This window comes from Mirounga angustirostris, unplaced genomic scaffold, assembly GCF_029215605.1.
Source record: "Mirounga angustirostris isolate CCGP_5_RB_7025 unplaced genomic scaffold, mMirAng1.0.hap1 SCAF_6, whole genome shotgun sequence".
Taxonomy (NCBI): domain Eukaryota; kingdom Metazoa; phylum Chordata; class Mammalia; order Carnivora; family Phocidae; genus Mirounga; species Mirounga angustirostris.
This window is the reverse complement of record NW_026991714.1, coordinates 63,514,400-63,530,439: the sequence shown is the minus strand read 5'-3', so window position 1 is coordinate 63,530,439 and position 16,040 is coordinate 63,514,400. Positions and strand designations below refer to the sequence as shown.

At 44.7% G+C, this 16,040-nt stretch overlaps 1 protein-coding gene across 5 annotated transcripts in view; it reads right to left on the bottom strand.

The window, feature by feature from the left end:
* DESI2 (desumoylating isopeptidase 2) overlaps positions 1-11,235 on the bottom strand; it is a 46,435-nt gene extending 35,200 nt beyond the window's left edge. Inside the window, exons 1-2 of one of the 5 annotated variants that reach the window (XM_064594424.1) lie at positions 10,943-11,229; positions 10,300-10,543 (exon numbers count right to left, since the gene is read on the bottom strand). In XM_064594424.1, the coding sequence (XP_064450494.1) occupies positions 10,300-10,308 (9 nt within the window). In that variant the 5' untranslated portion in view covers positions 10,309-10,543; positions 10,943-11,229. Of the gene's footprint in view, positions 1-10,299; positions 10,544-10,942 lie in introns of all 5 variants that reach the window. The other 4 variants (XM_064594425.1, XM_064594426.1, XM_045877583.3 and 1 more) reach the window with 4 other exon arrangements.
* Positions 11,236-16,040: the final 4,805 nt, after the last annotated feature.

Sequence of the window (16,040 nt, the reverse complement as noted above, 5' to 3'; positions counted from 1 at the left end):
TGGGCTTCCTGCTCTGCGGGAAGCCTGCTTCTCCCTCTCCCACTCCCCCTGCTTGTGTTCCCTCTCTTGCTGTGTCTCTGTCAAATAAATAAAAAAAACGTAAAAAAAAAAAAAAGAAAGAAGACTTCTAGATCCACGATAACTAAGTATAGGATGAATGAGGTATGTGCCTCCAGTTAGCATAGGGAACCATGGATAATTCAATCAACAGTGTTGGGATAATTGGCTTTCTACTTGGGAATGAACATGGAGACTATTTCTATAATTTCAGGCCAGCGAAAACCTTTCCAGGGCTCACAGAAACCAGAAAGGTCATAAAACAAAACAGTTTTGACCATGTGTGATTTAAAATTTCTGTAAGGCGAAAGACACCCTAAATATACTTAAGAAACTTAACAAGGGATTTAATTTATTTACAGGTCATTTCATGATTTTTGTATTTGGTCCTACTTGTCTTCATCCACATTTTTCTTTTTGTTTTCTCTCTTACATTGTATGAACTGTGTTCTCTCTGTTTCCCCTCTAGATCCAACTTTATCCCAACAATACTTACGTTTATATGACAACTTTATACAAACAATTTTCCAATACCAGTCCAAACCAACTGCATCTGCTGACTTACCTCCTCCCTCTCACCCAAGATTTGGTCAATATAATCTGAGACTTAATCTTCTTAACATCATGTTCATTCTCTGTGAAGAGTAATTCTGGACACTGGCATTGGAACCATATATATATGTAATAGGAGACAGCTTTGCTAAATGAGAAGTGGAGCCCATAGCCTTTTCTCTTACCCTGCTCACTCCATTCTTAAGGGCTGAGTCATTTTTCAGCTCCCCAAAAGGTGCCTGATACTCTCTAGGTCCTTTTGCACAAGTGACAACTTGAGAAGCCATAGCATTCAGACAGAAATGTTTTCCCTTTCAATACTCTGTAGATAATGCTCCATTTTATTTAGGCTTTGGTGTCACGAAAAAGAAGTCTGAAGTTAGCTTGATTTTGTCCCCTGTATTAACTTTTTTGCCTGTGTGTATTTGTAGGACCTTCTACTTTATCCTTAACATTTAAAAGTTAAACCAGGCTTTGGTTCCTAACTTTTTTGTCTTTAAAAAAAATTTTTTTTACTTACATTCAAATTTAGTTAACGTACAGCGTATTACCAGTTTCAGGGTAGAGTTTAGTGATTTATCAGCTGCATATAACACCCAGTGCTCATTCTATCAAGTGCCCTCCTTTATGCCCATCACTCACCTACCCCATCCGCCGCTGCAACCCTCGGTTTGTTTCCTAGAGTTAAGAGTTTCTTACTGTTTGTCTCCCCGTCTTTATCTTATTTTCCCTTCCCTTTCCCTGTATTCACCTGTTTTGTTTCTCAAATTCCACGAATGTTCCTAACTTTTAGGAAATTCTGCCTAGCACTTGATCCTTTTGGAGACTGACGTTGACCCTTCTACTCAGAGTTCTCAGAGATTTTCTAAATCTTAGTATTTTCTCCTCAGTTTTCAATTAGGCAATGTTGCTCTTCAGCTTTGTGGAAACTATCCCCATCTCAGACTGCTCCTTCTTTGGTATCGCCTGCTCTATTTTCAACCATCCTCATGAACCTGAGAACATCAATCAGAAATTCCCCTCAAAACCTCTCTCGCTTCTTACATTTACTAGGAGGCATGTGGCCTGACTTATCCTTTGTACCCGCATACCCTCTGCTTGGAACATTCTCTCCCAACATAGGCACATGGTGTACCACTTCACCTTTCAGGAATGCCTTCTTTGGTGAGGCCTTTCTTGACCACTCTATTGGAAACTGGAGTAGAAACTACACTACACCATCCTGACCTACACTCTCCTACCCCTCCTGTTTCATTCTCCTCTTTAGCTGTACTGCCACTTAATATACCATATTATTTTTTACTCATGTCCGGTATTTTTGCTATATGCATCTTGGCCACAGATATTTTTGCCACAAACATTTCTGCTGCATAACCAGTTGGCTGTAAGAAAATTTTGCCTTAAAGATAAAATAACTGGATGACAGTCTGGCTTCATTTCTCCAAGGACGAATCAACGGCCCTCAGCAGGGTTAACATACTGAGGCTAGTTGTCAGTTATTTTTCTATTAACAAAGCCCCTATTTTTATGTTATATAAATCTTAGCTAGCGATCTCTACACTGACAGGTAGACATGGCGGTCTTAAAACAGTGGGTTGTAACAACTATATATATTGACTTGATAAAAAATACGGTGATGGAACCTACTGGAAGTGTGAAATAAAAGAGTGTAAAGCCATACTGCATACTGTATTGTTCTAGAACATGAGAACACAGTAGTTACAGTGATAACAAAGCTCAGTCACAAATGCATTACAGCGTTAGCACTTCTTCCACACTTCCCATAGAACTCTGGAATGTCTGTCAATGAACATGTGACAACATGCCAAGAAAAAACCCCAGCAGTGTAGGAGGCTTGCACAATGCAGTGCAAAGCTCAGTTCCAAATATGCATCCTGGTATTTGGAAACTGATACCTCTCTTAATGGAGGAAGAAACTTTAGTGAAAGAAGCAAAACTGTGATGCTGAATAAGATGAATCAACAGGCCGAAAAAAGAAAAAAAAAAAGAAAGTATACTACTACAAATGAAAGACTTCGAAGACGAGTGCCTGGTACAATTCACAAAATCAAATCAGTTGTTTGCACAATACTGCCATGAGTCCACATGTGTTTTAAATGCATTCAAATATGTTGTATTTCACAATTAAGTCTTTTAATTTTGTTATTCATTTTTCATGATTATATCCTTTCAAATGAAAGTCCCTCTTTTGTTTTTTTTGTGATTTTTTAAATAGCAAATTGCCTTACAGTCAATTACTTTTGCGGCAAAAATGTTTGCAGCAAAGATGTTTATGGGGCAATGACCTAGAATCATATTTTACTTACTTTTTAAATTTACTGTTAGTAGATGGCACAGATATATGGGCTTGGAATTAACCTATTTAACTATTTGCATATATTAACTATTTGCATTTTCTGAATAAAAATTTCAAAGAGCAAAAAAACATACCCATTTCATGGGGAGAAAAGAATACGGAAATAGGAAAGATGCCAATTCTTCCCAAGTTACTTTAAACTGCACAAGAACCAGTGTAATTCCAATTAAAGCAACAACAACAATTTACAGACTACTGGGTGTACATCCAAAAGAACTGAAAGCAGGGACCTGAATAGATATTTGTACACTTATGCTCACAGGAGTATTACTCCCAATCGCCAAAAGGTGGGAGCAACCCAGATGTCCACTGTCACATGAATGGATAAACAAAATGTGGTGTATCATATGTATACAGTGAAACACTATTCAGCCGTAAAAAGGAAGGGACCTCTGACATGTGCTAGAACACGGATAAACCTTGGAGAAACTATGCAAAGGGAAATAAGTCAGTTAAAAGAGACAAGTACTATCGGATTTCACTTCTACGAGGTATCTAGCCAAATTCATACGCAGAAAATAGAATGGCAGTAACTAGGGGGCAGAGGGGAAGGAGGTTTAGTGAATACAGAGTTTTTAGTTTTGCAAGATGAAAATGTCCTGGAGATTGGCTGCACAACACTGAATATACACTACTGAACTATACAGCCATAAATGGTTAAGGCAGTAACTTCTATGTTTTAACACAATAATAATAAAAAAAAAAACCAAAGTGACAGACAATGTATGGAATTTTTCAGAGAGCCTAGAAAAGGAAATGAGTAATAGCCAAAAAAAAAAAAAAAAAAAAAAACCTTGGGAAAAAGAATGAAAGGAAACTGGCCCAGGCATATACTAAGATATACTGTGAAATTATAATAATTAAAATAGTGCAGTAAAGAGACTCACCAATTCTGTACGGGCAAAAATTTAGTGTTATGACAAGGATGACACTGTAATTTAGTGAGCAAAGACTTTTATTTCAAATAATGTGGGGTCAATTAGTTTTTAAGTTATTGTTTTGGGGGGCTGGTCACAGTCATATACCCAAATCCATTTCAGATTAATTGAAACTTAAAGTTATTTTCATGTATCTCATTTCCCTTTATTATTTTTCTGCCTTTCTAACAGCTTAAGATTATTTTGGCCGTCTTCCCTTTACATTCTATTCACCAACTGGGTGACACCTGAACAATGTTGCTGCTTTGGAATGTAAATAATCGTGTAGAAAATCAGTCAACAAATGAAAAGTAAATGTATGTCCTGTTTTAAAAGATCTATTTAATGGAAGAATCCACCTAAAATAGTAGGCTCTCCTTGGTATTTAATATTATTTAATTTACAAGTTTCACTAAATTCTATTCTGTTAACTTTATCACAGATGTGACGTCAGAGTGGATAATATACCACCACAGTTTGAAGGGCCTGTAGTCACCAACATGCTTGGACCTTTAGTATTAGCCACTCATAAAAGGTTTCCATGCTTTATTTTTAAATTTTATTTATTTAAGTAATTCCTACACCCCATGCAGGGCTCGAACTCCTGACCCCGAGATCAAGTAGTCTCATGCTCCTCTGACTGAGCCAGCCAGGCACCCCTCCACGCTTTATTTTTTGAATATTTCAAATTTTTCACTTGAAGTTACTGAGTTAATACTTATTCCATGCCAAGTCAAAGGACTGCTAAAAGGTAGATCTGGGTTTACAAAATACCTTTCATAGATGGTGTGATAGGGAAAATGACTCCGTAAGGTGTCTACACCCTAGTTTCCAGAACTTGTGAATAAGTTACTGTGAATCATGGTAAAGGGTCTTTGCAGATGTTTAGATAGAATTTAAGATAGAGACACTTGAAGACAGGGAGATTACCCTCGCATATCCTCATGGGTCCTCTTTAATGACATGAGCTATTAAAAGCAGAAAAGTCTCTCTGGATGGAGGTAGAAGAGATGCAGCAGAAGGGAGGTCAGAGACATCTGAGGTGAGAGGGGGACTCCAGGCACCACTGCTGGTTTGAAGACCCAGGAGGCAAGAGGCTTTAAGCAGCTGAGAAGGGCTCCCCGCTGACAGCCAGCAAGGAATGGGACCACGGCCCTACAACCACAAGCCACTGAATTCTGGCGACCATCTGGATGAGCCTGGGGACAGGTCTGCCCCTGCGCCGAGGCCGGCTGACAGCGATTTCAGGGATTTCAGCCTGGTGAGACCCGAAGCAGAGGGGCCAGCCTGGCTCACCTGGACTCGTGACCCACACAAGTGTGAGATCCTCAATCTGCCTTGTTTTAAACTGCTAAATTTTGGCATTTTGTTATTGCAGCAACAGAAAACAAATACATAGCGAGACTGAATTCTTCTCTCATGTATACTAAACAAGAAAAAAGAAAAGATAGTGCCACAGGTAATGTAGGAGGGCAGATTTAGGACTGTCCTTTTCTCAGCTAGACTCATGGACTCACAGATTCTCTGTTCAGTAGTGAAGGGCACTGGCCGAAGCAGCAGAGAATCTTAAAGTACAAGGACATGAAGATGAGTTCCCACTAACTGGTTAATCTATGTTAAGGTTCTGACAATGTTTTCAGAAAGATTATCTTCCAAGGAGTGACTACTTGTTCTTGGTTTGTCCCGTAGAGTTGTAAAATGACTGTCCCAGCATCAAACACAGTGTCCTCATCCAGCAGCGCGTGAAGGAAGACAGAGGCGAGTAGGGCCTCTTAAGGACTGACGCAGATCCAACTTCACAAAATAAACAGATTAAGACCATTTCCTCAGTCTAGGCCCACAGTGTTTAAAAAAATTAAAAAACTATGTCAAAGAAGAATATTTTGATATTTTTCCTATCCCCTTCCCGTGATTCTCCCCCCTTCATTTGATCATCCTGTTACAATAACCAAAGCTAAAATCCAGTAATATACTAAGTAAAAGTAAGGGAACAAATACAGAAATAGTATCAGGCCCAAAGAGAAGAGATATCTGAAGACCTTTTTGTGCTATTTTTAAGTACTGGCACCATTCCTAATAAAACCGCCTCTTAAATTCCCATTCATTTGGTAAATGTTTATAGAACACATCCTCATGAGAGGTCCTGTTCTAGACACTGCTGTCAAGGAACCTGGTCCAGTGGGAAGCACGGAACTATAACACGTGCATTGTAAGGTATGCAGAAAGTACAATGAGGGCACAGTTCACTCAAGTCTGACGACCACGGGCTAAGCTATAGGCAGGAGGTGCAGGGGTTGGGGGGTGGGGGGTGGCAGCTGATCAATGCTGGAACAGGACATTTCTAGGTGAGACCAGCATGAGTAAAGATATGGGGTGTGAGCTACTATAGTAGAGCCTGTTCATAGAATTAAACAATCCCCCCGTGTGAGCATAAAGTGTGTATGCTGGGGTGGGAAGTAGCGGGGGACCGGCATGAGGTGGGCCTCTAAGAGTCAGGTAGGGGTCACATCATAAAGGGCATTAGCCTCTCTCCCGCAGGTGAACGTGAAGCCGAGGAATGGCACAATCATTCACATGTCCGGAGATTACTTTGGTGACAGAGGGGGAGATGGATTCAAATGGAGTAAGCCCAGAGACTGAAACCAGGAGAAGGCTATTATACAAACAGAGATAATGAGGACCCGAACTTGAGAAGCAACAGTGGAAATGAGCATAAGGTACCCAATTTAAGGAATACGCAGAAAGTAAAATATGTGACAGGCATCACAGGCTCCCGGCTAACTGCCATTTCCAACTCCCTGCCTTCCCCACCACAGCTCACGGCGGTGCAGGCCGGGAAAGCCAGCCAGCCACTCTCCCAGCTTCATCGGCTACAGGTGAGCCCAGTCCCGACCCCTCCTCGGGATGGGAGTGTGGCTCTGGCAAAGCCTCTTCTAAGAAAAGGAGAAAAAGGCCCTACTTGCCTCTGTCTTCCTTCACATCCTGCTGGGGGACGATTCTGTTTGGTGCCGGGACGGTCATTTTACAACCAGGAGGGGACAAAGCAGAACAAAAGTCAGCAGGGTGGGGACGGACAGCAGAGTGGAAGGACGAAAAGTCTCGGTCCTTGATGAGCCCCCATTGAGCTGCTGAACTAGCCCAGGGGTTGTTTATCTCTGGACTCAAGAGAAGTATCCCTCCAGCTTAAGCTACTGATGGTCAAGACAGAATCAGACAGAATCAACCAAACGACAAGAGACAGGGCCTGGTGACTGGACTCTGATGGGCTTTAATAAAGAAGAATCAGTAGTTTTACTCCCAGCCTTCTAGCTTGGGAAACTAAGCAGAAGGTTATCAAGACAAAATTATGACCCAAGAGTGGGGGTGGGGAGTGTTTGGTGGAGCAAAGGGCGAAGTCTGAGCTGGGGAAAGAAGGGGAGGGAGAGAGTCTGTCCCTGGACATGTTGATTTAGGTGAAGAGTATATTTAGGTGCGTCTGGAACTCATTTAAGAAGTCTGAATTAGATACACAGAAGTGTGCGAAGTCGGGTCCTCTCACACGTGTGTGCCCTCACATGCTCTTAGGGGACTCGGACTGAAGCAGGATGGTCAAAAGAAGTCCGGACCCAAACTTCCTTATTTGAAGAATCTTAGCGGTTTTTTTCTATTAAGGCTCTGAAGATGTAAAGATACTATTTAAAATAGGAAGAAAGCTGCTCATTGAATGAATCTACAAATACTATCGTGCTACTGCGTACTTGTATTTTATAAAAATTCATTAGTAGCCAAGATGATCTGAAATGGCACAAACTCTGGGTCTCTGGCAAATGAAGCCCTTTTGTGAGAGCGCCTACACCAGAGACTGTCCCGGCACCTGAAACTCAGCTGAATCACCTGCTTGACGTCTGCCAGTAAACTAGGAATATGTGAATAACCTCATTCCAGGACCCGGAAATAACCCAGGACATGTTTTATTGGTGGTAGATTACCCCCAAGTACAAAGAGGAACATAATTACTGAGAAGGTAGCAAGCAATAATTTAGCAGCACTTTGTAAGATTAAGTAACCTTTTAAGGATTATGCTATCCTCCATGAGAAGAAGCTAATACAGATGACCCCGATACGATTTCTCCCTTACGTGCGGCAGTTATGGAAGAACAGAAATGATCAGCAATTCCCCATCTAGGGAACAGGAAAACTGCAGTCTGAGCTGGAGCAGGTGACCATCTCCCAGACAGAGAGACACAAGGATGCATGGAAAGGGGTCCCTACAAACAGTGATTATCAAGTGCAAACCAAAGGTTGATTTTGATGTTTGCAGAGTCTGGACTGGACGGACTCTGCTAGATGAGGCCTGTACAGACAACAGCAATCCCCATCAAAGGCATCTATGATGCACGAGCGGCACGATCAAAGATAAAAGAGATTTGACCTTGACATCAAGCAAAACTGTTTCAAAACCAATACAACTTGAGGAAAAGCAGTATAAAAGATACGATCTTGTACCTCAACACACTGGTCTTAATTCAAGAACATAACTCTGATCACCCTGCTCCCAACAACGAAAACTTGAGATGGTCCCCCTGGTTCAGAGACCAGCCCCCCCCCCCCGCCCTTGTCCCAGCCCCAACCTAATAAAGTTCTAATCAAACTTTCCGTTTGTCTCTTTCATGCAGGCTACTTGAGTTATACTGGACCAGCTGATGTTTCCCAGTCCCACCTGCGCTCTCCTCCTGCCACACTGTTCCTGAAGACTGTTCTCTGCCTGCAGAGGTCCCTGCACCTCTCAGCAATCCCTGATCCTACAACTACATGTGGTCTCCTCCTTTACATTCTCTTCTGTCATTCCATTACCAAAATCAGGCTACTTTGTTTTGAATTGTTACTACTGTTGTACCTCCCCTATAATATTCCAAATTCCTCAAAGAAGAAAGGATAACTCATTCATTTTTGTGACTTCTACAAGGTCATAATGAAATAACAGCAGGTTGCTGAGTTAGTGACACGAAACAGCCATAGCCTGAGAGCCCTCAAAGAACATGCAAGGGCAAGTTTGTCCGAAGTCTAATAATTCAACTATTAACCGTTCTGATAGACATTCATATGCTCCTTCTCCTACTGCTAGGAAGATGCAGTTTATAAGAAACACAGAAATTATTCAGTAGAGGAGATAATGAATCAGACTGCAGTCTAGAAATTCTAGATCCTATTTTTTGTCACCTGGGCAGGTTTAATTTACCCCTTTCTCTACCTGCCTCCTCTGTAAGTACCTACTTTACAAAAGTGATGTAAGGAATAAGATCTTTATTAAACAAGTTTATATTTTTAACATCTTTCTGAATACTCCTCCCTTTGAAATATACTGGTTTAAATACCACCTCTAGCTTTTCCTACAGTTACCACAATTAACAATGATTTTTGTGATTCATAGAGTACCTAAAGTGTAAGGAAGCCCATTATATGCCAAAGAATGCACTGGCATTTTTATTTAAAAAGCCAAACTTCTCTCTACCTCTACTTTCAGATTTCTTTTAGTCTACGACCCTCTGGCCATTGCATAATCCTAATTTATAAAGGGGTTTAATAATCCAGAAGAAAAAACATACTGTGCTCTCAGAAGCAGAATACATGCTGTGAGATGTTTTGTAATTGTCTTCATGAATAAACAAAAAACCAAACGCAGATCACTGGGGTGGGGGTGGGCAATGAAACAGTAAAAAGGAAACAAAAAGTCTTGAACAATAAAGGTATCCAGTATCATAAAAAGTTGACATCTAGAGAATGATTTCTAACCAGTGACATAGGCCAAAGACCTTACCAAGTGCCCTGTTTTCCTAGGCCCTTCAGTTCTACTCTAATTTTTTCTCCGTGTTTCACTTTCTTCAGTATGTTAATCCATCTCCTTCCACCTCCAAACCCCGATTTAACTCAACTGAGACCTCACCTCAAGTCCCGGGCGGGCAGTCTCTATCTCATCCTGATATAATTCCCAGATTAGGGCACGGGAGTTCCTTTCTACCCAAGAAGTTACACTGTAAATTTAGAAATGTAAACACAATGCCAGGGAATAAAAAGTTTAGATCTGCGAGTGAGAACCATGACTCCTGACATCTGGCGTTTCAGCTCTTCTGCATCTTTAAGCCAGCAAAAATAATGAGGAGGACTTCTTCATCTGCCAAGAGATCTCACACATCGAAGGCAGAGGTAACTCCTTCACAAAACAAAACACATCAACGGAAAGCAAACAAACCCAAGCACGCATCTTAACTGCAACGCTAATCCTCTACCGGGGACTTCAATTGCAATTATAGGGCAGATCAATCCCTGGACTCGGTTCTGTGTGCTTGCAGTACTCCAAAGTTAGATGACCTCATAAACAAGTTCTCCCCTTCCCTCTCCTGTGGTCACGTCAGATACCTGTTGCATCACCTGGAAAGTGGTCTTCAGAGGCTAGCAGAGGAGCCCCACCAGGATCTCCAGGGAACTCAGCTGGGTTTACTAAACTGGAGCCTCGTTCACGTTAATGAGGTTGCCTTGGAGGCAAAGGGGTGCTGGCTCCCGTTCACCTTGGACGAGATTCTAGCACAGGCACCGACAGCTGTGACTTTCGGGACTTGGAAGGGCTTGGGAGTTTCTGAAGACTCGGGCAGGAAGAGGTGTGCTGCTGGGAGAAGCGGCAGAGCGGGGAGAACCGGCGCTCGGGGACCTGGCGGCCGGGAGTCCGGGGGGCGGGAGTGGGCGGTCGGACCCGCGACGGGAGCTTCGCCCAAAGGACGCCGCTCGGCCGCCGAGGTGTCGGGCCCGGCGCGAGCTCCGGGCCGCGCAGGGGGCACCACCGAGGCTCCAGCCGCCCCGAGCCCGGGCCAGAGCCCTCGGGCGGACCCGGCAGCGCTGCCCGCCCGCCGACGTGCGCGAGGATTCAAACAGCCCCCTACTCCCCTCCCCCACCCCGACGACTGAGCTGGAGGCGGAGGCGCGAGGCAGGAAGCGCAGGGGCTGGGGGCCGGGGTCCGAGCCCCGCGCCGAGCGTCCGGAGGCTGCCGGCCTGGGCCGCACTCACCATGTCGTACACGTTGAGCACCACTAACTGGTTAGCCCCCATCCTCCTCCCCGCGGCCGCCGCCTCGTCCTCCAGCCGCTCCGTCTCCGCGGGGCCGAGGCCGCTCCCACCCCCTCGGGCACTTCAGCGGGCCAGAGCCGGGCACTAAGCGCACAGCCCGGCCCGCGGCAGCCGGCGCGGGAGCATCGGGGAGCCGGTCCGCTCCCGGGCGCCGCCGACAGGACCCTCTGCGCCGACGGGGCCGGACCGCTGGCGGGCCCGCTCCGGCTCAGGCGCCTCCCCTCGGCAGCGGACACGTGGGGAAAGGCGGGGCCTGAGCGGGGAGGGGGGCGGGCGCCAGGAGCCCCGGGGCGGGGCCGGCCCGGCGCGGGGGCAGAGCCCGCCTGCGCTCTGGCTCCGCGCGGCCGCACCTCGGGACCTAAAATGGCGCCTCTCCACGCTGGAGGAGCGGAGTCGCAGAAAGACTACAGTTCCCGGCATGCAGTGAGGACTCCCCGGTTCGCCGCTCGAAGCGCAGGAGCCGAATCTCCACGACTACGGCTCCCAGCATGCCGCGGGGGCCCCGCTCTTTACAGCAGCAGGCCTCCCCGGGAGACTACAGCTCCCAGGATGCAGTGCTTGGGATCCGCGCCGGTCCTCTGCGGTCCGCCCTTGGCGGCAGGTGAAGTCCTCTACCTTCAACCCTTCTTTGTCGGTGCTGCTACTGTTGGTTTTTGTCGCGTTGAGCCCGTTGAAGCCAGCGGAATGTGGCAAAAGACCATAATGATGACCCTGTTTTCCAAACCCTCCTTGCTTTTTTTTTTTTTTTTGCACGTGGAGCGGTGGGGAAACCGAGGAAGGCAGGTAGCTGTGGGGGGAGGGGCACAACATGCATCCAGTTAGTACTCAATGTAAAATCTTACGTTGTATGAGACTATCTTGCCGACATGGGAAGAGTGTGCAGTACTCACAGATTAGCATAACCCTAGGACACAGTAGTTGCTTTTCCATTTATTTAACAAATATTTGTCGTGTGCCTGCCATATGCCCCGCAGTGTTGCAGGCCCTGGGGAATACCGTGAACAAGAGGAGGAAGGACAAATATGGGTGATATGTGCTGTGCAGAGAATCAAAATAGGATGAAGTGATTGACAGTAATCTTAGATTAGCTGCAGCTGGAAGGTGTTGGTGACGAGGTTTGGTTTAAACTGAGATTTGAATGGCGAATATCCGTCTGGATAAATATCCTATCAAAAGGGAACAGCAAAGCTAACATTCAGGCAATTAGGAAGCTCTTACGCAGCGCGTGCCAAAAGGTGGCTTGGATGTTGGGGGAAGTGGGGAACCCTGAGAAAATCCTATTTGTAATATTTTGCAAGTGGAGCCTACAGGAACTTGCTAATGAGTTGGTGTTGAGTTTGTTAGGGAGAAAGCATTCAACGGTAATTTCTAGATTTTTGGCTTAGGAGATTCTTTGGGTGGTAGTGCCATTTATAAGATGTGAGACTTGGGAAGAACAGTTGGGAGGAGGGAGATCAAGAGTTGTGGTTTGGTCATGTTCAGTTAGAAATGCGTTTTAGACATCTATGGTACCAGGTAGACATCGGGATAAACTGGAGTCGTGAGCATTATAAATAGACTCTTAAGCCTTGGGACTGATTGGATGACCTAGGAGAGAATGTGCAGCTAAAAAAAGAAAGGGGCCAAAGGCAAAGCTCTAGGATCTTTCATTTAGAGGTCAAAGGAACCACAGAGGCAGGATAACATGAAGCCCAGGAGCCACGAGACTATAAGATTCAGCAATAAGGAGGTTACTGCTAATCTTGACATGAACAGTCTTGGGAGGAGTGGGATCCAAGGGACAGCTGGAATGATTTGAGGAGTGAATGTAAAGTGAAGAAATGGAGACCATAGGCAACTTGGGATAATAGTGGCATAGGGCTATGTGGTCAATGGAGAACATTTGAAAGATGAGAGATCCCAAGGTAGAGTTGTATGTAAAGAGAGAGAAATTGATGATGTAGGGGACGGAGATTTCTCAAGGCAAGGTAAGAAGAGGAAGCGATCTAGGGCGCAAGTGGCAGGGTTGGCCATTAGTATGAGGGATGCTTCATCCGTAGTGACAGCATATAAGGCAGATGCAGGTGCATAGTGGTGGCACAGAAGGTGAAGGCAGGTTAGAAATTTGAGGGTGGGGGAATGAAGATGTTCTCTCCTGATTTGCTTTGATTTTTCTCAACGAATAAGAGGCAAGATGATCACTGGAGAGCGGGAGAGGCAAGGTGGGGGATATAGGAAATTTGAAGAGAGAGAGGTAGAAGAGGGGAAAACAAATATACTAGGGAAATAGGATTCACTTGCCAGACAGTGTTGAGTGGCGGTGGGGCTGTGTGCATGACTGTTGTTTGACTGTCCTCAGGCATGCGGTAAACGAATTTCTAACATTAGTTTTTGGCGTACCCTGCTGCTTTGCTTCCCTTCCCTTTCCCTCTGTGGCCTTCCTGTCCACCTAACCGTGTTGAACAAACTAGAGGTGTCGGGGAAAGGCACTATCTGTTAACACTTCACTTAGTCTTGGCTACACTACTGAGGGCTCACACCGCTGGTTCACTTCACCTCTGACCTTGCACACTCGCTTTGCCCTTTGTGATCCCATCTGCTCCCAGCTGTCACTATCACATGCATGCTGAAAAGTCTGATGCCCCCCCTCCCCACACCCCTGTCTGTCCTGAGCACAAGGCCAGTATAACCTGGACTTCTCCATAAAAAGTATTAGTTTCCTATTCTGCTGTTACAAATGATCACCAGCTTAGTGGTTTAAAATGACATAACACAAATTTCTTATCTTAGAGTCCTAGGGGTTAGAAGTCCAAAATGGTTCCCTCTGGGCTAAAATCAAGGACTGTGTTCCTCCTGGAGGCTCTAGGGAGAGAATCTGCTTCCTTTCTCAGCTTCTAGAGGCTGCTCTCATTCCTTGGCTCATGGCCACATTGCCCTGACCTTTATCATATCTTCTCTGACTCTCCTGCCCTTCCCCTTTCACTTAGAAGGACCCTTGTGATTACATCGGCCCACCTGAATAATGCAGGATAATGTCATCTCAAGATCCTTAGTTAATCACATCTGCAACGTCTTTTTTCCGATGTGAGGTAATATATTTGCAGGTTCTGGAGAATTCAATGAGGACATCTCTGGAGAGCTGTTATTCTACCTACCACACAGGATGTCCCATGATCATTTCAAATTCATCAGATACAAAAGAGAATTCACTGTCTGATGATGGAATGACTTGTAGTGCTCATGTAATTTAGGTATTGATCCACCAATAACCGAAATTATCCCTCATTCATTCACTGAGCAAGTGTTAAAGGAATGTCAGCCACGGTGTATCACTCGTACATTGTGATAAATCAGACAAGACTGCTGCCCTCATGAAGCTTACAGACCAGTGGAGGACATTAAAAAAATGTATATATTCATTAATTTATCATTTAAATTGAAGGAGACAAGCAGTAGTCAAGTGTAATAGGGAGACTTTTTTGGGGTAGTTGTCAGGAGTTACTCCAGTAATATTAAAGAAAATAGAAATAGAAATTTTAATATAAACAAAGTAAATGTAATATAAATATTAACACAGAAAATTTAATATAAGGAACATTTCCTATAAAATGTAATTTAAATGTAAATTGGGTATTGGAGGCCTACAAAGACATAAAGGGAGCACTGAGGTGTCAGAGAGGCGGTCGGCACCAGAAGCAGCTGTCCTCCCCAGGTCTTGGGGAACAAAGAGGTTGGAATTCAAAGAGTTTTAAAGCTTGGAGGAGAGTCCCATTGAGCTGTCGTTAGTTGTCTCTAAAGGGGCTCGATGATGTTGGTCCTGGAAGGTTTTTACGAGTTTGAGTTAGAAATCAAATAGTGCTGCTGAAGCCCGCTGTCCCGCTGGGGTGAATAAACATGGCTAAGTTCACACAGACAGGAAAGGTAGGGACGGGAAGCCCTTCTTCCTCCTCCTGCCGGCCAGGGTCCCTCCGGCTCGTGGTGCCAGAGAAGCCGACCAGAGTTCCAGCCTCCGCAGCCAGAAAGGCAGATTTGAAACTGGTAGGAGCCTTGATACAACCTCCCACAAACGATTCCTGGTGCAACCTGGAGGGAGACCTGTTTCCAAAGCATTATAGAGGAAAATATATATTTATAAATATAAATCTATTTCTCTCTGCGTGAGCTGTGTTGTAGAGAGGAACCGAGTCCAGCTGTGTCCGATTTACTGTTGTCTACCAAATTACCCCCAAATAGCAGCTTCAAGCAGAACATCTTACAGTTTCTAGGTCAGGAGCCTGAGAGCATCGGATTCACGTTTAGGTGAATATTTCTGGTTTCTCTTGGGGTTCCAGTCATCTGAAGGCTTGACTAGGGCTCTAAGATAGAGCTCATCCTTGTTGAAATTTGGGTAATCAGCTGCCCCAGTGGCTGTTTTGTTCTTAATTGGTACAATAGGACCTGGGTCCCACAACAGCATCACGTCCCAGACTCAGCGACCAGACTACACATGGACTTGGCTTGCCATTTTGGTGACCTGTATGGGGATGTGTCCTTGGAAATTTTATAAGATGGGTGGATAATGGAATATTGTTTTCCATGTGAATGTGAACTGTTTCTGATCTTCTTTTCTCATGGGACAGAAAAGAATGCATTTGCCAGGTCAATAGTTGCACACCGGGTACCCAAGCTCCAGTTAATGCGCCCTAGCACAGATACAACATCTAGCATACCAGCTGTAACTGGTGCTCCTACTTGGTTAACTCTGCAGGAGTCTACAGTCATTCTCCAGGATCCTTTCCTCTTCTGCATGGGCCAGCTTGGTCATTAAGTAAAGACATGGCAGAGACCACCAGCCCTCCATCTTTTAGGTGTTTAATGGTGGCACTAATCTCAGCTACCCCCCTGGAAAATGGTGGTAATGATTTTCTAACATGGCTAGGTGTGTGTGTAGGGGACGGTTTTAAAGGTTTCCATTTGGCCTTCCCCACTCTGATCATTCCTACTCCACAGACCGGGAGTCCAATGTAGGCTTTACTCCAACTACCACATATATCAATTCCAGTTTTGCACTTGAGGACAG